At 43.3% G+C, this 24,792-nt stretch overlaps 1 protein-coding gene across 7 annotated transcripts in view; it reads left to right on the top strand.

Moving 5' to 3' along the window:
• The window catches only part of KYAT1 (kynurenine aminotransferase 1), a 187,954-nt gene that overhangs the window by 146,479 nt on the left and 16,683 nt on the right, over positions 1-24,792 (top strand). For all 7 annotated transcript variants that reach the window (XM_033962021.1, XM_033962023.1, XM_033962019.1 and 4 more), the window contains 6 exons: positions 1,160-1,309; positions 1,434-1,520; positions 5,869-5,985; positions 19,549-19,669; positions 23,731-23,807; positions 23,900-23,989. In XM_033962021.1, the coding sequence (XP_033817912.1) occupies positions 1,160-1,309; positions 1,434-1,520; positions 5,869-5,985; positions 19,549-19,669; positions 23,731-23,807; positions 23,900-23,989 (642 nt within the window). The remainder of the gene's footprint in view (positions 1-1,159; positions 1,310-1,433; positions 1,521-5,868; positions 5,986-19,548; positions 19,670-23,730; positions 23,808-23,899; positions 23,990-24,792) is intronic.

Genomic DNA, 24,792 nt, shown 5'->3' with positions numbered 1-24,792 from the left:
GTGACAATGGTCTCTGGCCAGTTACAGGGCTACAACAGAAGCATTCACATTGCTGACTTGAGAGAAATTACTAGATCTTCCATTCATTGTGCCAAAGTTTACTTTCCATTTTTACTTTGATCTGAAAATCTGGAGAAAGGGCCTTTTTTTTTTTTTTTTTGGCCATTCCCTGCTAGAAAAGAAACAAGATGTAAAGTAGAATATGTTAATGACCTCAGCAAACCAACAAGGAACAATAATGGCAAGGAAGGTTCCAGCAAGTTTCTACTTCTATTCATCTAGCCAGTGTCGGGCAAATTCCATAGGAGCCCCTCTTCTCTATTTCCCAGGCCCAGTTGGAACTGTTGGCATCAAGAAGTCCCTACTCATAAACACCCAGTTTTTTAAATTGTTTCCCCTTGTTACATCCACCATAAACAAACACTCTGTGGTAAGTGGACTGGGTGTGACAGTGACAGTCTTCAACTGGGAATTATGTATTAGGGCTATTCCCCCCACCCCCTGACCATGCGATTATGGGTCCCTGAACCATTCACTAGCAATTATCATGACTTCCTCTCACCTGGGGGCTATGAGCACTGCCTCTGCAGCAACTCCAGTTAACTTGCAGAGCATTGCAGTGCACAGAGCTTGCCCCCTGAGCCCCTGGATCAGCCCTCCCCAACTGAGTTCTTTAAGAAAAACGGCTTCTTCTCCAGGAATGCTGTATAATGAAACCAAGACTGGTTCATTTTATTCCTCTGAACATGAGAGTTGCTTGTGTGCTTCTTCAGCTGGTGCTCTGATTCTGTAGTAATCTGTGTTAGAGAATGACACGGTGACAAAATTCATCACTGTTCCCGTCCCCGCGGATAACCGCGGGGAATAATCCCATGTCATTTTTTAGTGTCTATTTCATCCTCAGTCCTTCTACACCAGCATTCTTCAAAGCAAAGCTTGAGGGTCAGTGGCTGTGGCCATTCATACTCTGATTCTTCTCTCTCTCCTTAAAGAATGACATGAAGATTGTTTACCACGGTTATCCACGGGGACGGTAACGGTGATGAAATTTGTCACCATGTCATTCTCTAATCTGTGTTTCTCCTGTCTTTAGTGACATCTGTACCTATCTGATTTCTTCCCCATCATCTCCTTTCACTGTCCTATTTTCTGTCTACAGGGACACCCCCCTCTGGTAAAGATTTTAGCTGAGTTTTATGGGAAACTTCTCGGACATGACCTGGACCCTCACTGCAATGTGCTGGTGACAGTGGGAGCCTATGAAGCACTCTTCTGTACTTTCCAAGCCCTGGTAGATGAAGGCGATGAGGTACTGCAGCTTATCTGTAAAAGTAAGAGGGTATTATTTGGAGTGCATTCGAAGGGTAACAGACCTTCTGGCATTGGTTGTGTGCGTCTGCTGCTGAATTATTGGATCCTTTTGTTTTTCTCAGGTTATCATCATTGAGCCCTTTTTTGACTGCTACGAGCCAATGGTTAAAATGGCTGGAGGAACAGCTGTTTTCATACCACTACGTCCGGTGAGAAGAATGGGCCTCGCTGCATTATAGAGAACAAAGTCTTGCTCTTTAACAAGTGCAGGATAGGTCTGAACTCCTCCTCTATAACAAGAGAAACATATTTTGGCAATGGAAAAATGCTCTTCTTAACTAACTAACACTAGCGATCTTATCCAGGCTGCTGAAATTAGGTAAATTGATGCCGGGAGGCCAGGGGGAACATGCAGTCCTTTGGGGGGGGGGGTTACAGGCCTTCCGGGGGAACATACAGGCCTTCCGGGGGGGATGCAGTTCTTTGGGGGGGGGTTGTACAGGCCTTCAGGGGGGACAGGCAGGCCTTCAGGGTGGGGTGTAGGCCTTCAGGGGTGGACAGACCTTCAGGTGGGGACAAACCTTCAGGGTAATGGACCCTGGTGTAGAAGTACACAGAGAGAGGGAGGGAGGGAAGGGGGGGTTCAAAGAGACGTGCATATGCCGGACTTTGGGGGGAAGAAATAATGTTTCTAAAAATAGAGGAGAGGGAGAGAGATGATGGGCAATGGGATTTAGGGAGGGAAGGAATAGAAAGGGAGAGAAGTTGCACACAAGGGATGGTGTGGAGGGGGGGATAGAGTTACTAGATAGGAGGGTAGTTGGAAAAAGAAAGGGAGAGATGGTGGACCCTGGGGTGGTGGGGAAGGAGGGAGAGATGCTGGATGAAAGGGTAGCTGAGAAAAGGTGGATCTGTGGATGGAGACAAAAAAAGGAAAGATGCCCGACCTCCGGGGGAGGGAAGGGAAACGGAAGGGGAGGACAGAGATAGAAGATGGATGGTTAGCATGGAGAAAGAAAAAAGAAGGAGACCCTGGCAAGCAAGGTATCAGAAGACAACCAGAGCTAGGGACCAACAAGATTTGAATAATGACCAGACAACAAAAGGTAGAAAAAATAATTTTATTTTCTGTTTTGTGATTACAATATGTCAGATTTGAAACGTGTATCCTGCCAGAGCAGCTGTTAGACCGCAAATGTGAGCTAGGATTTAACAGAGAGAGGAAAAGTCTTTTTTGTTTGTTTACACCACAGCGCCAGTGTGGTTAGGAGAAGGCAAAGGGGGTGAAGAGACTATAAAAGGGGTTAAGAGGTTATAAAATAAACCCACCATGATGTGTTTTGTTTTGTTTTTTAAACCCAATTGGGCAGGAAAATCAAATCGAATCAAAAAATCGATTCAATAGGCTGAATCGAATCAAAAAATCGATTCAATAGGCTGAATCGAATCAAAAATTTTTTTCCTGAATCAGGCAGCACTAGTAGAGACTTTTAAAATCCAAATATTTAAAGAACACATTCAGTACAGAATCCTATGTTTTATAACAGAAAGAAGTTTAACGAGGTAAGAACCTAATCTTCCATTTGATGAAGCCTCCTTATGAACTACTTGCAACTTCATCTTTCAAGCACCTTACTTGGAAAATAGTTTTCTTAATTGGCATCACTTCCGCATGCTGAGTCAGTGAGCTTCAAGCATTTCTCTCTGATCCACCTTAAGTAACTTTCTATCATGACGGAGTTAGAACATAAGAACATAACAATAGTCTTACTGGGTCAGACCATTCTCACGGTGGCCAGTGCATTTGAGCGTGTTTCAATGTATACAATCTGGAAAAAGTCAATAAGAATATCAGTTTGTTCTTTGTTCAAATGCATCTGTGCTATAGCCTTTATCATAGCCCTAGCATTTTTTAATCACATTTTTTTTATACTACATAACTATTATTTGAAGATGCTTTACTCTAAAACTATGCACTTCTAAGTGACTCTGTTTTCCCTCCAAAAACTAGTTTGAAGGATGTTCTATTTCTCTTTTTTTTTTTTTTTTTTTTTTTACATTAGCACCATCCTCTTGGAATAGGGCACTCTTCTCCAGAATGTTGCCCAATTCCTAGTAAGTCTTAACCCCTGTTCTCTACACTATTGTGTCATCCATGCACTGAGATTTCAGAGCTCTGGCATTTTGTGTGTGAAATGGAAAACATTTCTGAGGGTGCTGCCCTGGATTTCAACTTTCTGCCTAAAAGCCTAAGGTTGGCTTCCAGAGTCTGCGGCTTCACCACACCTCATTTTATTGGTATCCACAGACACCAAGAAAGCTGTCTCCTCTACAGCACTAAAAACTATTAAGTGATGAAATTCTCATGCCTACCAGCCACCCAGCTATCTATATTCCTAATGACTGAATCACCAACCAGAATGGCCTTCTTTCTGGGAACTTGTATGCCTAGAGACAAGATATTGTGTCACCTAGAAAGATGGTCCTAGCTACTGGATCACTTCTCACCATACAAATACGATCCTCTCCTTCTAAGCAAACTTCATCCTATAAAGCAGCACAGGAGCTGCCAGACTGGCAATGGGACTGCTCTACTATGTTACTGAATGTCTTCTCTAGACATCTCTTTTGCCTGCCACTTCATCCTCCAGAAATCAGATTCTCCAAGAGTTAAGAGCTATTTTGCACTAAGTACACATGTACAACCTCTTACTATCTGGAAGAAAAATCATAATAGAATAGAAATAATATATAAGAAACTAGTTTTTAAGCCTGTTACATTAACGGGTGCTAGAATAGATGTGTCTGTCTGTCTGTGTTTCTCTTTCTCTCCTTGGCCGCTTTCTTTCCATCTGTCTATCTTTCTTTCTGTCTCTCTCTTTCCTCGGCTGTCCACCACCACCCCTTGCCTGCTCCCCCGGCCAGCAGTAGCCCTTCTCCCTACGTTTTACCTACCGCCCCCCCCCGTCCAGCAGCACCTCTTCCCTGCTCCCCTTGTCCAGCAGTAGGCCTTCTCCCTTCTTTTACCTTTCCCCTGTCCAGCAGCACCTGTTCCCTGCTCCCCCGTCCAGCAGTAGGCCTCCCTTCCTATTACCTCCCCCCCCTGTCCAGCAGCACCCCTTACCTGATCCTCCTGTCCAGTAGCATCCCTTCTCCTTTCCCTGCTCCCCCTGTCCAGCATCCGCTAGCCCGGGCAGCCTCGGGGCTTTTGCTAGGCCGGCACCTCGCATTATCGAAGTGGGCCGGCCTAGCAAATGCCCCACTGCTGCTGCGTCTGCTGGTCTGGGGGTGAGAAGAGGCGTCCTGGCAACGGCAGTGCAGGAGTCAAACTGCCACCACCACTCAAATCGCTGCACGCACCACAAACTGTTGCAAGCCGCCTCACGCACCTCAAATCGAATTCAGCACGGTGGCAGGGATCAAAAAACCCTAAGCGCGCATGTGCACTTAGGGTTTTATTATAGAGGATATAGTCAGTACAGAAGACTGGAAAGTCTCCAACTGAACCAGATTGTAACTCACTTTGAGTGCTGCTGAAAAGGCGTAAGCTAAAGCTTGCCTCTGGACTGCTGTCTGTATCTTATAATTTTTGTTTGAAAGTTGGTAAATGAGTAGGGAAGTATACACTAATAAAATCCCTTAAGTTTATTTGATATGATTTAGATTCGTTTGTGCAAAGGAATCTATTGCTAAGTTCAGGAGTATTCTCTGGCTGAAAATTCAAAATTGTAATTCTTGTGAAATATGTATTCCCTATCCTCTTTAACTTTGGCAAAATATAATCTTTACCAAATGTGCTTGTGGTGGGGGAAGGAAGCAAACACATTCTTTTACAACTAAACTGCTTTCTAGCTTCTACACAAAATTTTATAAATTTAATCTACAATCTCCTGTCTATCCAAGTTTTAATACAATTTTTCCAGCAAATCAGCACTTGCAAGTGCAGATTATTCATCAGCAGAGATGGGGCTGGAGGAGTTGCCATACAGCAAAAGATTAGAGAAACTAGGTCTCTTCTCCCTTGAACAGAGGAGATTGAGAGAGGACATGATCGAAACATTCAAGGTACTGAAGGGAATAGACTTAGTAGATAAGGACAGGTTGTTCATCCTCTCCAAGGTAGGGAGAACAAGAGGGCACTCTCTAAAATTGAAAGGGGATAGATTCCGTACAAACATAAGGAAGTTCTTCTTCATCCAGAGAGTGGTAGAAAACTGGAACGCTCTTCCAGAGGCTGTTATAGGGGAAAACACTCTCCAGGGATTCAAGATAAAGTTAGACAAGTTCCTGCTGAACCGGAACGTACGCAGGTAGGGCTAGTCTCAGTTAGGACGCTGGTCTTTGACCAGAGGGCCGTTGCGTGTGCGGACTGCTGGGCACGATGGACCACTGGTCTGACCCAGCAGCGGCAATTCTTATGTTCTTATGGGTCTTATCTCATCACTCTCATATTCCTGGGTGTATCTGAATGCTGCTTCATATCTGCTTAGTCAGATATAGAGGTATGTGGGGGGGGGGAGGAGATATGATTTAATATTCTTATTCTGTCTGTTACAGAAGGGAGATCCATTATTTAGTGGAAACTGGCAGTTGGATCCATCGGAACTGGAAAACAAAGTCACTGCTCGAACCAAAGCTATCGTAGTGAATACACCCAACAACCCTCTGGGCAAGGTAAGAACTCTGGGAGCAGGTGTAGGCATTTTGACATTTATTCTGATTGGGCTGATCATAAATTGGTCTTAAGCCCATCTTTTTTCTGCTTCTCTCTCCTCCTTTTTTCCTGCTGGTCTTAAGACATTCTCTGAAAGTGGTCTAGATACTTTTTTTTTTTTTGCAGCTGAAGCAGCATGTCTCCATAGACAAGTAGGATGAGTCAGCCAAACAGTGATGCCATCCAGCAGAGCCAGGAACAGATTTGCTCTCCCAGAGCTCATAAATAAATAGAAACTTTTAAAAGGTTCTTTCTGTTCTAGACTGAAAACAAAGGAAGAAAGGAAATAATATCTGGTAAAGCTAAGAGAACTGGGTAAAAGTAATCAGGAAAGATGCAACTAAAATAAACAAAAAAATAGCCATTATGGTAAAATGGGGATGGGGGAGAATATTTTAGCTTTCATGTTCAAAGCAGATGGATGTCTCAAAATAGCCAAAAAAAAAAAAAAAGTCCCATCCACCGAAATCATTTAAATCATGATTTTTTTAATTTTTTTTTTTTTTAAGGTATAATCTGGATGTTTTAAGCTGAAGTTCATTCAAATAGTATGGGGTATATTGGAGGCTTGTTATGAGTGAAACTAGGGCATGCTCAGAATTAGGATGTAATGGGGCGGGAAAAAACATCCAAGCCTAAGAAGGACATTTTTATCTAGACCTGTTTCAGTAATGTCCAGGGTACAAAAATGTGCCCTGATTGAGCAGCTGACCACTGGAGGGATGAAGGGTTGACCCTTTCTTCATCTGCCAGTAGTTACTGACCCCATCCATCCCCCTAAGAAGTGATAGTGGATACCAGGCATTATGACAGCTCCAAATATTATGGCCATTCCTAATAGAATAGCAAGCAAATGTCTGGAATAGTCAGTGGCACAGTAAGGGTAGGAGGTGCCCAGGGCGGTGGTGCCTCTCTGTTCCCCACCGCACATGCACCTTCCCTTCCTCCCTCCATACCTCTTTAACTCTTTGGCGTGAGCAGCATCTCCATGCCTCGGCTCTCCCTCTATGGTCACTTCCTGGTCCTGCAACATGGAAATGACTTCAGAGGGAAAGCTTAGGCCAGCATGAGCAGCTGCTGGAGATGCTGCTCATGCCGGTGATGAGTTAGATGTCCGGGGGGCGAGGAGGAGAGCTGCCAGTACCCCCACAAATACGACACCTGGGGAGGTCCGCCCCCTCTCCTTTACTATACCACTGGATTTTGAATGGGATCCAGATGTAACTCTCACTTTCATTTCTGTATGATTTAATGTAAGCTCTCCTGGAACATAGAAATATACCCTACTGTACCTGAATTTATAAGACACTTACAAGCATGGGGGCTTTTGTAGTAGTGGACCTTAAGATACAGTAGATTTTTTATCTGTTCCTGGAGGGCTCACATAATATATAAAGGAATTAAGGTGGAATTTGTATCTGGATCCTGTTTAAAGTTCAGTGGACTGACCACTAGTCTGCTCTTCAGGGATGTCTAGCCAATTTTTGTACAAATGATGCTAAAGACATTTTTGTGTCTGCTATTTTGACGATCATATTTTGGAGGCTTAATTTTGAAAAGTGGCTGTTCATTTTGGACACTTTCACCCTAGGAACATCCTCCTCACTTCCCCCAATGTTTTTCCTGTTCAAAAGTGTCTGGGAGAATAGCAGTTCTTTCGGACATTATGAGCAGGAAGTCCCAATTCTAACTCAGATGTTATTTTGAGAATACCCTTATATATCTGTGATCAGAAGATGTGCAAAAGTGGGTATTGTGAAAAGGGTATAGGGGAGAGAATATATAGAAACTGTTAAGCGATTCACCTTTATCCTTATTAAATGCTTCTGTTCTGTGTAGACAAAATAGAAAAAAGCCCAGGAATTAGAACTGCGGAAAGCAGATTCAAATAGGAACGGAAGTGAGGTAGACCTTGAACAGTCTTCATAATACTGTGCTTGTGTGGAGCTAGCTAAACTAAAGACAGACAAAGCAATACGGTCAGATGGGATGCTGAAGGAATGTGGGGAAGCACTGGCATCTCCACTCTGACCTTCCATTTTTTTTCTTAATTTAAAAGAGATGTTGATAACACAGCAACTAAACATAAAATAACAAAACAGTAACATGAAATACTTATCTTACAATAGCACTTGGCTATTACACTCATTAAAAGTTTCAAGTTTATTAAAATTTTGATAAAACTCCAATCAAGACTTCTAAGCGTTTTGCAATTTGTATTAAAAAGGGGGAAACAATGAACAAATGAGTACCGATTAAACAATACTTGACAAACATAAAACAATAGAAGGGTGGGGAGAACTACAATTTAAAAGTAAAGAAAACATGAAGGGTAAACAACAATAGGGAAGCTAGGGAATAAGGATTATTAAACAACCCTGGCTGTTTCCAGGTCTGTTCAGCAGTCATATGCATCTTGGAAGAGGTAGCACTTTGGATTTCCCTTAAATTTATCTAGACTTTTTTCCACCCTGATATGAAGTGGCAGGGAATTCCATGCTGTAGGGGCCGTAATTGCGAATGAAGTGGCCCGACGCGTGCTAATAATTTTCAAGGATGGTGTATAAAGAAGATGTTGAGAGGAAGATCTTAGGACTCTTGAAGGTTCATGTGGAATAAGAAGCTTATGGATAAAGGCCGGTTCTTTAGTATTTTGGGACTTGAAGGAGAGAATAGCTATTTTGTTTATACAGTGGTACCTTGGATTACGAGCATAATCTGTTCCAGGAGCATGCTCGTAATCCAAAATGCTCGTTTATCAAAGCAAAGTTCCCCATAGAAAATAGTGGCAACACCGAAGATTCGTTCCTGAACCCGGGGTCTGTACCTGTCGGGTGCCGGGTGCTGCAGCGTCTTCTCCTCTGTCCGCCTCCTCCGTCCGTCATCTGAAGAAGAACCCCACAGTGCCGCTTTGGGGGGGATGCCTCTAATGTCCGCCTGCCACCAGAGAACCCCGCAGTGCCGCTTCAGAGGGATGCCTCCTCAATCCGCCGGCCAGCCCTCCACATCGGATGCCCCCCGCATGCTGGAGAGCCCCCACCTGAACCCATGCAGCCGAGCGCCGCCCCACCCGCACGCCACACATGACACGCACAATGCCGATGATTGATGCTGTGTGCGTCACACGCAACACGCAGGCGGGACAGCACCCGGCTGCGCAGGCCCAGACAGAGGTCCTCCAACCTGTAGAAGGCACCCGACATGGAAGGCTGGCCGGAAGACGGAAGAGGAATCCCCCGAAGCGGCGCTTCCTGGACTATAAGTGATCGTTTATCGGAGCAGTGCTCGGTTTGCGAGTCAAAAGTTTACTGAGTGTTTTGCTCGTCTTGCAAAACACTCGCAAACCGGGTTACTCGCAAATCAAGGTTCCACTGTAATTTGGTATGAGATTGGTAGCCAGAGCACACTTTTCAACAGGGTCTTTTTCTTGGATTTGATGTGGAATCTTTGTATGTTACCTACTAGTGGTAGATTCCTGATGAAGGCACCCTGGTCGAAACATGGCCCGTGTTGAGCCCATGTTCCACATTGCTTTTGTTTTATGTTTTATTGTGTCCATCGGACCTTCTATGATTGATTACTAATAAAGTAAAGTTGAAGACCAGGTGCACTCTGCTTCTCTCTTTTGGACTTGTCTTTAGAAACAGCAAATCAGCATAAACCTCTCAGTTTTTTATGTTTAATCCCAAAACCCCAGTAAGAAAAGTGTGTGGTGGAGGGAGGGATGGTACAGATGCACAGTTAAGAATGAGTACATGTTAAATGTTTCTTTATAATTTTTATAGTTTGTTTATACTGTAGTCCACCTTTAACAAGGCGGATCACAAAATTTAAAGTTGGAAATAGTCCTAGAGGTCTGGAGAAGGAAGGATGTGGTCCCTCTCCCAAAAGCAGGAGTAAAGAAGTTGGAGACTACAGGCCCATTAGACTGACCTTTGTGGTAATTAAATTTAGGAAATACTTCTAAAACAGAATATAGTAAAGTTTATGGAATCTGGTGGATTGGAGGACCTAAGGCAGCATGGTTTTTGCTAGAGGTTATCTTAGACAAATCTGATCAATTTCTCTGACTGAGTAACCAGAGAGTCGGATTGAGAGAGAATGATAGATGTGATGTACTTAGATTTCAGCAAAGCCTTTGACCCAGTTCCACAAAGATGACATAAATAAACTGAGTGCTCTTGGTACGTTCTGGTTGAGAGGAAAGTGACAAAGGGTAGCTGAGGTTCACTATAAAGACAAGGGTGTTTGTTCCACAAAGATTGGTTCTTAGTTCTGTTTAAAGAAAACAACAACACATTTTTGTTAGAGATATTCCAGAACGGCTGTCTGGTGAGGTTTGCTTCTTTGTACATGATAAAATCAGCAGATGACATTGATAATGAAGAGGGATCTAGTGGAGTGGAGGAGTAGCCTAGTGGTTAGAGCACTGGGCTGACAACCAGGGAAGCAGGTTCAATCCTGCTGCTGCTTCTTGTGGTTTTGGGCAAATCATTAAACTCTCCATTGCCTTGGATACAAACTTAAATCCTAAGACTTATAGGGACAGAAATACTCAGACTACCTGACTGTAACTCAGTATATCTAATATGAACCTTAAAAATGGTATGGAATTTGACAGATAAGATTATATGATAGTGTCCTGCAAACTTTGTCGAGCCACGGCACACTAAACATAGTGGCTGCGCTTGAGGCATCTGGAAGTGCGTGGATGTCCATGCATGTGCGAAGGTCCTCCATAAGGGCCCTGAGCCATCAGTGGGGGGTGCCAGCAGGGAAGAGGTGTGGAGAGGAGAGGCGCTGGGAGGCACATCCTGAAGGCAGTCAGCCGACATCTCTTCTCCTCCCCAGTGTGTTACAGCATACCTGAAATCTTAGGAGGCACACTACAATGCCGCAGCACACAGTTTGCGATTATCCTGTTATATACTAAAGCATGCATTTGGGCTTCAAAAACCTGTGGTATAGTATAGGGAGTGAAGTACGAAAGAATTGGACTTTGGGGGTGATTGTATTTGATGCTCAAAAAAAAAAAAAGCAATGGGGAAAAGCCAGAAGGATGTTTGGCTGCATAAAGAGAAAATAAAGGATATGACCAGCCAGCACGGTTTCAGCAAAGGCAGATCTTGTTTGACGAACTTGCTGCACTTCTTCGAGGGAGTAAACAGGTAGATAGACAAGGGCGACCTGGTTGACATTGTATATCTAGATTTTCAGAAGGCGTTTGACAAGGTTCCGCATGAACGACTACTTCGGAAAACTGCGAGCCATGGAATCGAGGGTGAAATACTCACGTGGATTAAAAACTGGCTGGAGCATAGGAAGCGGAGAGTGGGGGTAAATGGACGTTACTAGTGGGGTGCCGCAGGGCTCGGTGCTTGGACCCGTGCTCTTCACATCTTTATAAATGATCTGGACATAGGTACGACGAGTGAGGTGATTAAATTTGCGGACGATACAAAGTTATTCAGAGTAGTGAAGACACAGGGGGATTGCGAAGATCTGCAACGTGACATAATCAGGCTCGAGGAATGGATATCGACATGGCAGATGAGGTTCAACGTGGATAAGTGTAAAGTGATGCATGTCGGTAACAAAAATCTCATGCACGAATACAAGATGTCCAGGGCGGTACTTGGAGAGACCTCCCAGGAAAGAGACTTGGGAGTTCTGATCGACAAGTCGATGAAGCCATCCGCGCAATATGCGGTGGCGGCAAAAAGGGCGAACAGAATGCTAGGAATGATAAAGAAGAGGATCACGAACAGGTCTGAGAGGGTTGTCGTGCCGCTGTACCGGGCCATGGTGCGCCCTCACCTGGAGTACTGTGTCCAGCACTGGTCGCCATACATGAAGAAAGACACGGTACTACGCGAAAGGGTCCAGAGAAGAGCGACTAAAATGGTTAAGGGGCTGGAGGAGTTGCTGTACAGCGAAATATTAGAGAAACTCGGCCTCTTCTCCCTCGAACAGAGGAGATTGAGAGGGGACATGATCAAAACATTCAAGGTACTGAAGAGAATAGACTTAGTAGATAAAGACAGGTTATTCACCCTCTCCAAGGTAGGGAAAACAAGAGGGAACTCTCTAAAATTGAAAGGGGATAGATTCCGTACGAATGTAAGGAAGTTCTTCTTCACCCAGAGAGTGGTAGAAAACTGGAACGCTCTTCCGGAGTCTGTCATAGGAGAAAACACCCTCCAGGGATTCAAGACAAAGTTGGACAGGTTCCTGCTGAACCGGAACACACGCAAGTAGGGCTAGTCTCAGGGCGCTGGTCTTTGATCGGAGGGCCACCGTGTGAGCGGACTGCTGGGTACGATGGACCACTAGTCTGACCCAGCAGCGGCAATTCTTATGTTCTTAGAGCCTCTAGTGAGACTTAATTTAGAGTACTGTGTGCAGTTCTGGTGGGTGCACCTTCAAAAAGATATAAAAAGTATAGGTCCAGAGGGCAGCTACTAAAATGGGGACGGATCTAAAAATCTCAATACATCCAGTTTGGAAGAAGGGCAGAAGAGGGGAGCTATGGTAGAGACATTTAAGTCTTATGGCCTCTTGCACTGGAGACAGGCCTCTTTGAATTGAAAGGAAGTTCTGGAACGAGGGGACATACGTAGGATGAAGGTGAAAGGGGACAGACTGGCAGCGCTATAGAAATGAGCAGTAGTAGTAGTACTTGGGAGTAATCTAAGGAAATACTCCTTTACAGAAAAGGTGGTGGATTAATGGACAACCTTCCAGTGGAGATGAAGACTGTATCTGAATTTGAGAAGGCTTGGGACAAGTACAGAGGATCTTCCTTAAGAGAAGAAGGGATGGATCCAAGATGGTGTCTGAATAGGTTGTCTGTGTGTTTGCTCCTGACAACCTCCTCGAAGTTTGTGACTTTATTAGTGCTTCTTAAGAATTACCTGTTGAGCATGCCGAAGCGGAGAGGGAGAAGCGTCGCTGGGGCCTCGCGGCGCTCCGGGATTCCCGGGACTCCCGCCGCGGTTGGTGGCATAGAGGAGCTCATTCGGTGCATGCAGGGCGTGATTTAAGACAGAATTTATTTTTTCCTTTGAAATTTAATATGTTGGATGTTTTTTCTTTATTGAATCTTGCTTTTCTGTACAAGTTTAAACTTGATTGATTATAAATGAAAATTTATAAATATAAATTAAAAAAAAAAGAGAAGAAGGGATGTTAGTAAATGATATGAGTGGGCAGACTAGATAGGATAAATGGTATTTATCTGCATTAATTTTTTTCTATTTTCTATGTTTCTATTTGTGCCACTTAGCAGACCTGATCAGCTCTTGTATCTTTAATTTTTGTATTTTATTTATTTGACATATCACTCAATCACGCATAGTATGGCTTACAATAAACAAAGTGGCGAAAGAAAGGTTCAGTTAAATCATAGGTGAAGAAGCACAGAAACCATCCAAGGGAGAAAAGAAAAGAGAAAAAAGGGGAAAGGATAGGGAAAGAGTCCTGGAATTAGGAAAGAAGGGATGAAACCTAATCAGAGTTTGTGCGATAGAACCAGGTTTTCAGGAAGTTTTGAACTTTTGTAACATGAGGATTCTGTGCAGATGTGTTCTGGGAAGGAGTTCCAGAGATAAGATCAAAGATAACAAAGTAGACAAAGCAGTAGAGCGTATGGTATCTAGCCAAATTTGGGATGGAGAAAGGAAAAGCAAGAAAAAAGGTGTGGGATGAAGCAGAGAATATGTGAGGGAGTGTAAGGGATAATAACAGAAGTGAGATTACAGCTAGGCAAGAGCAGACATTACTTTCTTGTGGAAACTGGTAGTCAATGTTCAGCAGAAAGGAGGGGAGTGACATGATTCAATCAGCAGGCATTAGGAAGCAACTTAACAGGCAGGAACTATATTAGCTGAAGGAAAGCTGTGGTCCAGAGAATTTAAAATAGTCAATTCTAAAATAACTAGCGCAAAAGATAATATCTGAATAAGGTTAGAGGGAAGGAACTGTTTGCATATTTGCATAGGTATGATGCTTTGAAGAAAGTTGCATGAATAAGGTTAGGTTAGGTTTTTTTAAAAAAATATATATTCCGCCTATCAAGGTTATCTAAGCGGTTTTATAATCAGGTACTCAAGCATTTTCCCACTCTGTCCCAGTGGGCTCACAATCTATCTAATGTAAGCTGATTACCTGAGGGATAAAAGTAAGGTAGGAGTCAGGTGATGCTAAGAACATGAAAAGAATCGCAATAGAGGATGCCCTCACCACTAGTTTTTTATTATTTTTGCAGTACAGCATGGGGGTTGGGAAAATGAATGGTTTTTCATTTTGCAGAATTAAGGAATAGATAGTCACAAAGCCATTTGGATACAGAACTCAAACAGAAGTTGAAGGGACTGGTATCCTATACAGTAGCGAGTGAATATGAAACAAGAATTTGAATGTTGTCAGCATAATAGTATGTGCTCCCATCTAGGTACTGGATAACCAGAAGAAGTGGAGTGAAAGAAGGATAAGTTTCAGAAAAAAAGAAGGTAAAGTGAAACCGCATCTGATTAAGGACTCCTTTTACTAAACAGCGGTAGAGGTTTCTACTGCAGTCTGGTGAGGTAAATGCTCCAACGCTCTTAGGAATTCTATAAGTGTTGGAGCATTTAACTCGCCAGCCCACAGTAGAAACCTCTACCGCTGTTTAGTAAAACCCAGCGCAAGGTTTGATGTGCCACAGGTACATTAAGTTTTCAGGATATCCACAATGAATATTCATTAAAAAACATTGATTTTCAAGTTTACTCCTAGTGTCAATGAATATTCATTAGTTCAATTTGCGTGTACTACCTCTATTGTATGCAAATTTATCTCATGCATATTAATTGCAAAGCCTTTGACACTATTCCACACAAGAGTCTAATAAATTAACTGAGTGCTCTTGGTATGGGGTCCAAAGTGATAGACTGGGTCAGGAACTGGTTGAGTAGAAGGCAACAGAGGGTAGAGGTCAATGGAGATCACTCTGAGGAAAAAGATGTTACCAGTAGTGTGCCTCAAGGTTCGGTTCTTGGGCCTATTCTTCTTTTTAACATTTTTGTAAGCAATATTGCTGAAGGGCTGTCGGGTAAGATTTGCCTCTTTGTGGAATGATATCAAAATCTGCAATAGAGTAGATACCCCTGATGGTGTGAATAACATGATGAAGGACCTAGCAAAGCTTGAAGAATGGTCTGAAATTTGGCAGCTAAGATTTAATGCTAAGAAATGTAAGGTTATGTATTTGGGCTACAAAATTCCAAGAGAATGGTACAGTTTGGGGAGTGAAGAACTTTTATGCACAAATGCAAGGAAGTTCTTCTTCATCCAGAGAGTGGTGGAAAACTGGAACACTCTTCCGGAGATTGTTATAGGGGAAAACACCCTCCAGGGATTCAAAACAAAGTTAGACAAGTTCCTGCTGAACTGGAATGTACGCAGGTAGGGCTGGTCTCAGGTCACTGGTCTTTGACCTAGGGGCCGCCGCAGGAGCGGACTGCTGGGCACAATGGACCACTGGTCTGACCCAGCAGCAGCAATTCTTATGTTCTTAAGGTGGTCAAACAGGTTGAAAAGGTGATGGTGAAAGCTAGAAGGATGTTAGGATGGATAGGGAGAGGTATGGCCAGTAGGACAAAGGAGGTTTTGATGCCCCTGTATAAGACTCTAGTGAGACCTCATTTAGAATATTGTGTACAATTCTGGAGACCTAACTTTCAAATAAATATAAACATGATGGAGTTGGTCCAGAGAAAGTCTACTAAAATGGTCAGTGGTCTTCATCATAAGGCATATGGGGACAGACTTAAAGATCACAATATATGTGCTTTGGAGGAAAGGCGGGAGAGGGGAGTTATGATGGAGATGTTGAAATACCTACATAGCATAAATGCACATGAGGTGAGTCTCTATCATTTGAAAGAAAGCTCCAGAATGAGAGGAATTTAGGGAAATATTTTTTTTTACAGAAAGGATGGTAGATGTATGGAATAGTCTCCTGGTAGAGGTGGTGGAAACAACTGTCTGAATTCAAGAAATCTTGAGTCAGGCATATGGGATCTCTTAGGGAGAGGAGGCGATAGTGGATGCAGCAGATGGGCAGACTGGATGGTCCATTTGACCATTATCTGCCATCATGTTTTTATGTTGGATATCCTGAAGCCTGATATACCTATGGCACTCAAGGACCGGAGCTGCTTATCCCTGCCATAGGAGAACAGATCCAGAAACTCCTAGTGATCAGGCAATAAGTAAATCATGTTGACAAGATCAAAAGCAGATTGATCAATTGAGATTACAATCAGAGTTGTTTGATCAAGAGAGCATCGGATCTTATTATAGAATGCTAATAAAGATATATCTGTGATATGACTCTGACAGAATCTAATCTGATGTGGATGACGTGTTAAGGTTTTGTCCAGGAAGGAATTATGCTCAAACAAGATAAAGCTCAAGAAGTTTATGCATGAGTTGAAGGTTGGAAATTAGCCTAGTAGGATCCAAATGAGGCACTTTTCAAATAGGGATAACAACCATATGTTTCCATGCTGTTGGAACCATGCCCTTCCAAAGCTTTCTTGACAAATAGGGTAAAAACATGAAGTAAGACTTTTAGCACTGCTATTTGGCACCATTGGGGCACCACCAGTCAGGTACCTATACACATATGTTTTGGACTTTTGGGCACTCAAATGCCAGCATCCAAAGATCTAAAAGTCCTGCTGGTTGTCTGGCCTCTCCCCTGCCTACCTCAGCGCCTCTTGAGAGCCCTGGCAGGAATTATCCAATGCTGACATGCCTCTCTGACCTGCATCCCCATGAAAGCATTTCCTTCTATCCTTCTCTGCCTCTCTGAGCAACTGCTTCTGCTGTTGGGGACGTTGGGACAGAAAGGTAAGTTAGTGGGGGAGAGCTCCTGCTAGGCTTTCGTGGTTCAAGTCATCAGGGGAGGGCTCCTCTTCCCCTGATAGGGAGGCATGGCAGAGAGGGAAGCCATCAGGGAGAATTCCTACTAGGGCAGTGTCAAAAAGTCATGGGCATTCATCCAATGGTGCCCAGAGTTCACGTGTCCTATTGGTGGGTCCCAATAGCCATACCCCCATAAAGCGGGAGGACAAGGGATGCAAATTTGTGTATTAGAGAGACTAGCCAGGTGATCAAGGGGCGAAAACATGGGCCATAGAATTTCAAAGGTGTTTCCTAGGGAGTGATAGTGAATAAAAGAAGAACCATTTTGCAAGGGGAGTGTGGGAGGAAGAAGTCTCAGAGAATGATATATCTTGTTAAATCAGAGGGGGAACGGAATTGGGAAGAGGGCAGGAGGGTATTAGTGTGATGTTAGCACTAGGGCCAAGAGAAAGAGCGAAGGGAATGGATCTTAAAGTGCCAGAATGCAGCCAGGTTATCCAGAGGTGACACAATAGATGTAACATCAGGAGTGCCAGAGATGCCTTTGATGGGAGGAGCAATTGAATCAAGAATCTGTAATAATTTGAGAGGACAATTGAGTCTGAAATAAGATTGGAATATTAAGTGGCTTAGAGGCCAACTGAATTTCAGTTTTGATTTTGACCCCGAAATTGGCTCAAAATCTGCATTTGAACTTGTTTTGGTTTTGACCCCCCCAAAAAGCCAGAGCATTTTCACCTGAAAATAAATTATTTTTGTTCTATGTCCTGTGGCTCTCCTCCTCCAAGAACTGAAGGAATTCCCACTCCTTCCTTCCCTCCTCCCATCTGAACAGATGAAGCCCCCTCCTGGATCCACCTGTAGGCTGCCTTGGGCTCCCTCTCTGGGCCTACCTTACTACCACCTTGGTGGTGTAGTGACTGTGTCCACAGTCAAAATGGCTGCCACAGGAAGCTGTGGCAGTCTTGCAAGATTGCCACTGGAGGTTGTGGCAGCAACTTTGGAATTGGAGTTGACTTGGACAAGAGTAATACTGGATTGCTCCTGCCCATGCCAGCTCCAATCCCAAAATAGCTGTTGTGACTTCAGCAGTAGTCTCACAAGATTGCCACTGGAAGCCATGGCAACCCCTTTAACTGTGGATTGAGGATTGCTCCTGCCCCAACTAGTCACTAAATCTCCAAGGTGGTAAGGTAGGCCCAGAGGGGTGAGGGTGGTCCCATCTGCATGGGGGTGGGAGGTAAGGGAGGCAGTAGGAGCTATTTTTGGTTGGGAGCTGGGCCAGTTTTGGCTTGATTTCAGATGAAATCAAGGGGCATATTTTATTTGTAGATTCAGTTTGGCAAAACTAAAAAACAAAACAAACAACCCCCCCCCCCCGAAAAAAAAACCAAACAAAAAAACAGTTTTGGTTGCACTCTAATTTTGATAAGTGGTATGTAAAATACCAACTGTTAGAAATTGGCACTTCTTCCAAATATGTTTAGCATGGTGTAGCTGCTGCTTGAGCAGCGTCAGGCTGTGATGAAACCAACAAGAACATCTGGAGGGACGATGGGTTCTAGGCTGCTGAGGAGCCAGCTCATTGAGAATATCAGATAAGGAAGAGTTGATAGTGGCGTGAGAATTGATGTGCCTAGAAAGGTTGGGAGTGGGGAGTGTCAAAATTTGCAATGTAAGATCATTTGGGTCTAACAATGAGAGAGCATGAAATAGCAGGGGGAGGGGAATATTATGATTAGACCAGGGCACAGGGAACAGTGACTGTGGAAGGAGAGAAGCGATGGGTGAACCAAAAGAAACGCAGAGGACTACGTAAGTTTCCAATGGTGGCAAATTTAAAATCCCCGAAGACCAATAACTGGGAACAGGCTTTGGGAAAGTCAGCTAGTGCAGTAGTAACGTCTTCCCAGAGATTTGGCAGAGGGTATAGGCAGATGATGAAGCAAGGCTGAGAAAGAGGGAGTAGGTGCTCTAATATGGAGAACACAGGCATCTGAAAGATTCAGGGGGGCGGAAAGTCGAGGGAAAGGTCTCTCTGTGTGATAGATGAAAGGCATGTCAAGCATGTTCATCTAGCATAATCAGCTGCTTTAAAAAAATCCATATTTTTTTTAATTTCAAAATTTAGATAAAACAAGAATCCTTAAAACATTTTAAAAATAAATGACTATCATAATTTCTAAATTTTGTCCACTGTACTTAGTGGTGCTAGTTTTTTTCCTGGCTCCTCTTCTATGTTTTGTCTTTTATGTTTAATCTTCCTTTTCTCCCTCTCTCTGGTATGTCACATCTTCTGTTTCCACTCTAGCAAAACCACTTAATTTCTCTGTTGTCCCCCCCTTTGTTTCCCCTTTTGCCCTCTAATAGCTTACCATAACTTTCTGTCACAATCTTTCCTTCATTCTAAATTGCCTCCCTCTGTATTTATCGGTTTTCACCTCACTTTTTCTTTTCTTCCCATATGTATCCCTCTTTCAACCTATCCTGTTTTCTTCTTCATTGTCTACTCATGCTCATGCATCCCCTTTCTCTTTTTTCTCATTCTTCCTCACTTTTAGCTTTTCCCTTTTCCAGTCTCTCAGCCTCCCCTCCCTTTTGTTTTACTGTAGGTGTTTAAGAGGGAGGAACTGAAGGTAATCTCAGATCTCTGTGTGAAACACAATCTCTTTTGCTTCAGTGATGAGGTGTACGAATGGCTGGTCTATGATGGAAGAGAACACGTTCGGATTGGTAAGTAAGCAACAGCACGCAGTAAAATTAAAGAAATGTTTTTATAAAACTTTTTGCACATGTATAGCATGTTCATACCTTTAAATGCTCTTATAAATTTGAATATGAGTGTATATACATTAAGTGCTAAAACATTGTCCTTTCTCTGTAACGTCGCCAAAATTTGTTCATAAGAACATAAGAACATAAGAAATGCCATCTCCGGATCAGACCTTCGGTCCATCAAGTCCGGCGATCCGCACACGCGGAGGCCCTGCCAGGTGTACACCTGTCGTAATTTATAGTCCACCATATCCTTACATGCCTCTCTTAAGGAGATATGCATCTAGTTTGCTCTTGAAGCCTAGGACGGTCGATTCCGCAATAATCTCATCTGGGAGGGCATTCCAGGTGTCAACCACTCTCTGAGTGAAGCAGAACTTCCTGACATTAGTCCTGAACCTGTCCCCCCTTAGCTTCATTTCATGTCCTCTAGTCCGTGTCAAATTGGACAATGTAAATAATCTTCTCTGCTCTATTTTGTCGATTCCTTTCAGTATTTTGAAGGTCTCGATCATATCCCCACGCAGTCTCCTTTTCTCAAGGGAGAACAATCCTAGTGTTATAAGTCTGTCCTCGTATTCCAGTTTCTCCATACCCTTCACCAGTTTTGTTGCTCGTCTCTGCACCCTCTCCAGCAGTTTTATATCCTTCTTTAGGTAGGGAGACCAATGTTGGACGCAGTATTCCAAGTGTGGTCTGACCATTGCCCTATAAAGCGGCATTATAACTTTCTCCGATCTACTCGAGATTCCTTTCTTTATCATGCCCAACATTCTATTTGCCTTCTTTGCCGCTGCCGCGCATTGTGCCGACGGCTTCAGGGTCCTATCTATCAGTACACCCAGGTCCTTTTCTTGTTCACTCTTCCCCAGAGTTGCACCTGACATTGTATACTCGTATTCCTTATTCTTATTGCCTAAATGCATTACCTTGCATTTCTCCACATTGAACTTCATCTGCCATTTCTCCGCCCATGTTTCTAACCGACACAAGTCGCTCTGGAGTTTCTCTCTATCCTCCTGCGATCTGATCGCCCGGCATAGTTTTGTATCGTCTGCAAACTTGATGATCTCACTGGATGTTCCTTCCTCCAGGTCATTGATATAAATATTAAAAAGGATCGGCCCAAGTACCGAGCCCTGGGGTACACCACTAGTCACTTTCTCCCAGTCGGAGAACTTCCCATTTATGCCCACTCTCTGCTTTCGGTTTTCCAGCCATGTGCCTATCCATCTTTGTATATCCCCCTCTATGCCATGGCTTTGTAGTTTCCTGAGAAGTCTTTCGTGTGGAACTTTGTCGAACGCTTTCTGGAAGTCCAAGTATATTATGTCCACCGGCTTCCCACTATCAATTTGCTCGTTCACGGTCTCAAAAAATTGGAGTAAATTCGTCAAACATGATTTCCCTTTCCTGAATCCATGTTGACTGGGTTTCATCAAGTCGTGTGCGTCCAAGTGCCGGACCATGCTATCCTTGATCAGTGCTTCAACCATCTTGCCGGGGACAGACGTAAGACTCACAGGTCTATAGTTGCCCAGTTCCCCTCTCGATCCTTTTTTGAAAATTGGGGTGACGTTCGCTATCCTCCAGTCGTCCGGTATCTGTCCAGTTCTGATTGTCAGGTTTGCAAGTTTTTGCAATAACTCTCCGATTTCAACCTTCAATTCCTTTAAGACTCTCGGGTGAATTCCATCCGGTCCAGGGGATTTGTCACTTTTAAGTTTGTCGATCTGATAGTATATCTGGTCTAAGTCCACTTCAACTGTGGTGAGGCTGTCTTCTATTTCTCCTGCAAACACTTTCTCCGCTTCAGGTATTGTTGAGGTATCCTCCTTCGTAAAGACGGATGCAAAGAAGGAATTTAGTTTGTCTGCGATTTGTTTATCTTCCTTGATGTACCCTTTCCATCAAGGGTCCGACTGCCTCTTTTGCAGGTTTTTTCCCTTTCACGTATCTAAAGAAGGGCTTGAAGTTTTTGGCCTCCTGGGCTATTTTTTCCTCATATTCCTGTTTTGCATCCCTCACCGCCTTGTGACATTTCTTCTGATCATCTTTATGTTTGCTCCAGGCTTCGGTTGTCTTTATGTATTTCCATTTTTTGAAAGAGTCCTTCTTTTCTTTTATGGCTTCCTTCACCTGTTTGGTAAGCCTTCGAAATATTTTGAATACACAACCAAAACCCTTGTCCACACTCTTATCACCTCATGCGTAGATTACTACAACTTGCTTCTCGCTAAATCATCTCACTAAATCATCTCTCTCTCCCTTTCAATCTGTTCAGAATTCTGCTGCATGACTTATATTTTGCCAGTGTCGTCATGCCCACATTAGCCCTCTTTTCAAGTCACTTAATTGGCTCCCTATTCATTTCCACATACAGTTCAAACTCCTCTTATTGACTTACAAGTACTTTCATTCTGCAACAGAGTATCTCTCCACTCTTATATTCTTGGTAAGTCTCTTAACTGTACCCTTCTCCTTCATCGCCAACTCCAGACTCTGTTCCTTTTATCTTGCTGCACCATACGCCTGGAATATAATTCCTGTGTGAATACATCAAGTTCTGTGTCTGACTGTGTTCAAATCTAGGGTAAAAAAACAAAACAAAAAAACAACCTTTTTGAAGCTGTTTTAACTCCTAACTCCTACTCACCTGTTTATTATCCAGAGGAAGAGATAATGGTTACTGCTGATGAGCAGACTAGATGGACCATTTGGCCTTTATCTGCCATCATGTTTCTATGTCTGTTTTAACAATTCCCATAATAATTCCTTAATCCCTTATTTGTCCCTTTTTGTCTGTCTTCAATAGACTGTAAGCTCTGTTGAGCAGGGATTCTCGTACCGCATTTTTCGCTCCATAAGACACACCGGACCATAAGACGTACCCTAGATTTAGAATAGAAAAACCAGAAATAAAACATTCTGAACCAAATTGTGTACTAATATATACCAGGCTCTGCACCCTTTCTTCCCTTCCCTGCCAGGCTGTTCATTTCATTTTTCATATACACACAATAAACACAGCAAATATAAATGATCAAAACTGACACATTTTGATCACTAAACTGAAAATAAAATAATTTTTCCTACTTTTGTTGTCTGGTGATTTCATGAGTCTCCTTCCTTCCTTTCTTTACTCAGGCCCATGAATTGTCCCTTTCTATTCCCTCCCTCCCATGTCCCAAGTTTGTGCCCACTCACTGCTTTCCAACCTTTGTCCTTAGTTCTCCCTCCCTCCCATGTCCCGAGTTCGTGCCTCCTTGCTCTCACTGCCTTCCAGCCTTTGTCCTTCATCCTCCGTGCTGCGCCGGAAACTGCCTACCCTCCACCAATTCCTCCTCCTCTGGCCCTGGTCCGCCGCAACTCAAAGAAGGGAAGGGCAAGCGTGCAGCGATTGCACATCACTAGCCCACAAGCTTTCGCCTGATGTCAGAACTGACATCAGTTCTGACGTTGGGAGAAGGCTTATGGGCTGGTGACGTGCCTTCTTTGAGTTGTGGCGCAGCAGCAGGGAGCAGGAGCAGTGGCTGGTAGCAGTCAGCCCTTGTACCCTCAACAAGTGGGTCATTTTAAAAAGGTACACCAGAGTGGGTGGGTGGGCGGTGTTTAAAAAAAAAGTTACCTTCGCTTCATAAGACGCACTGAAATTTCCACCCAATTTTGGGTGAAAAATAAGTGTGTCTTATGAAGCGAAAAATACGGTATATGATTTCTGTACAGTGCTGCATACATTTAGTAGTTCAGTAGAAATATATAGTAGTAGTAGTAAATGTAAGAGCACCGCAAGATAATACCTGTATTTGCACAACTGGCTTGTGTGGATAGGATCAGATGGTTTGTGGGGACAGGGACTGAGCTCACAGGGATGGGACCGAGCTCATGGGAATGGAGCTCGCAGGGGCAGAGACGGGGACAAATTTTTCCCTGTGTCATTCTCTACTTCCTCTTTCTTCTCTATCTCCCTCTGCTTCTTATATCTACAAACCTTCAATGCTTCTTTTCTTTGCTTGCAGCTAGCTTGCCTGGGATGTGGGATCGCTCAATCACCATTGCAAGTGCTGGAAAGTCCTTCAGTGCAACAGGATGGAAGGTGACAAAATCACTTTTTTCATGCTCTGTCCCTGAGGGCTTGTTTCTCTGACACAACTGACTGTGAAAAATCACGTTTTCTTTCTCATTTAGGTTGGCTGGGCTTTGGGTCCTGATCATCTTCTCAAACACCTCAGAACTGTTCACCAAAACTCAGTGTATCACTGTGCAACTGCAGCTCAGGTAAGGTGGCACTCCCTTCTTTTGCAGAGAATTAACCCAAGATGGTGGCTGATATATTGCACAACAAAATAGCTGCCTAAGATCTAGCTCTTAGTGGAGTGCATGGTAATGGTGTTGGGGGCCACTTGAAAACGGTGATCATAACATGATTATATTTGATATAATCCCTGCAACAAGTTCACACAGGAAATCTAATACAACAGCATTTAACTTTTAAAAAAGGAGACTATGAATGATGATACGAGGAGCAGCTGCAAAGGTCAAAAATTTACATCAGGTGTGGATATTATTTAAAAATACCCTCCTGGAAACCCAGACTAGATATATTCTAAGTATTAAAAAAGGAGGAAGGAAGACCAAATGGCAGCTGGGGTGGTTAACGAGTGAGGTGAAGGAAGCTATTAGAGCTAAAAGAGAATCCTTTAGAAAGTGGAAAAAGATCTGACTGTAAATAGTTACAAACAGCACAAGGAATGGCAAGTCAAATGCAAGATGTTTATAAGGAAGGCAAAGAGAAACCTTGAAAAGAAGATTGCACTGGAAGCAAAAACACACAGTAAAAACTTTTTGGTATATTAAAAGCAAAAAGCCAGGAAGAGAATCAGTTGGATTGCTAGATGACCGAGGGATAAAGGGGGCTCTCAGGGAAGACAAAACCATAGCAGAGAGATTAAATGAATTCTTTGCATCGGTCTTCACTAAGGAAGATATGGGGGAGTTACCGATGCCAGAAATAGTATTTAATTCTGATGAATCAAAGAAACTCAAACAATCTCTGTAATGCTGGATGATGAAATAGGTCA

The sequence above is a fragment of the Geotrypetes seraphini genome, chromosome 10, assembly GCF_902459505.1.
Source record: "Geotrypetes seraphini chromosome 10, aGeoSer1.1, whole genome shotgun sequence".
NCBI classification, from domain to species: domain Eukaryota; kingdom Metazoa; phylum Chordata; class Amphibia; order Gymnophiona; family Dermophiidae; genus Geotrypetes; species Geotrypetes seraphini.
The sequence above is the reverse complement of the archived record's forward strand: the minus strand, read 5'-3'. Positions and strand labels throughout refer to the sequence as shown.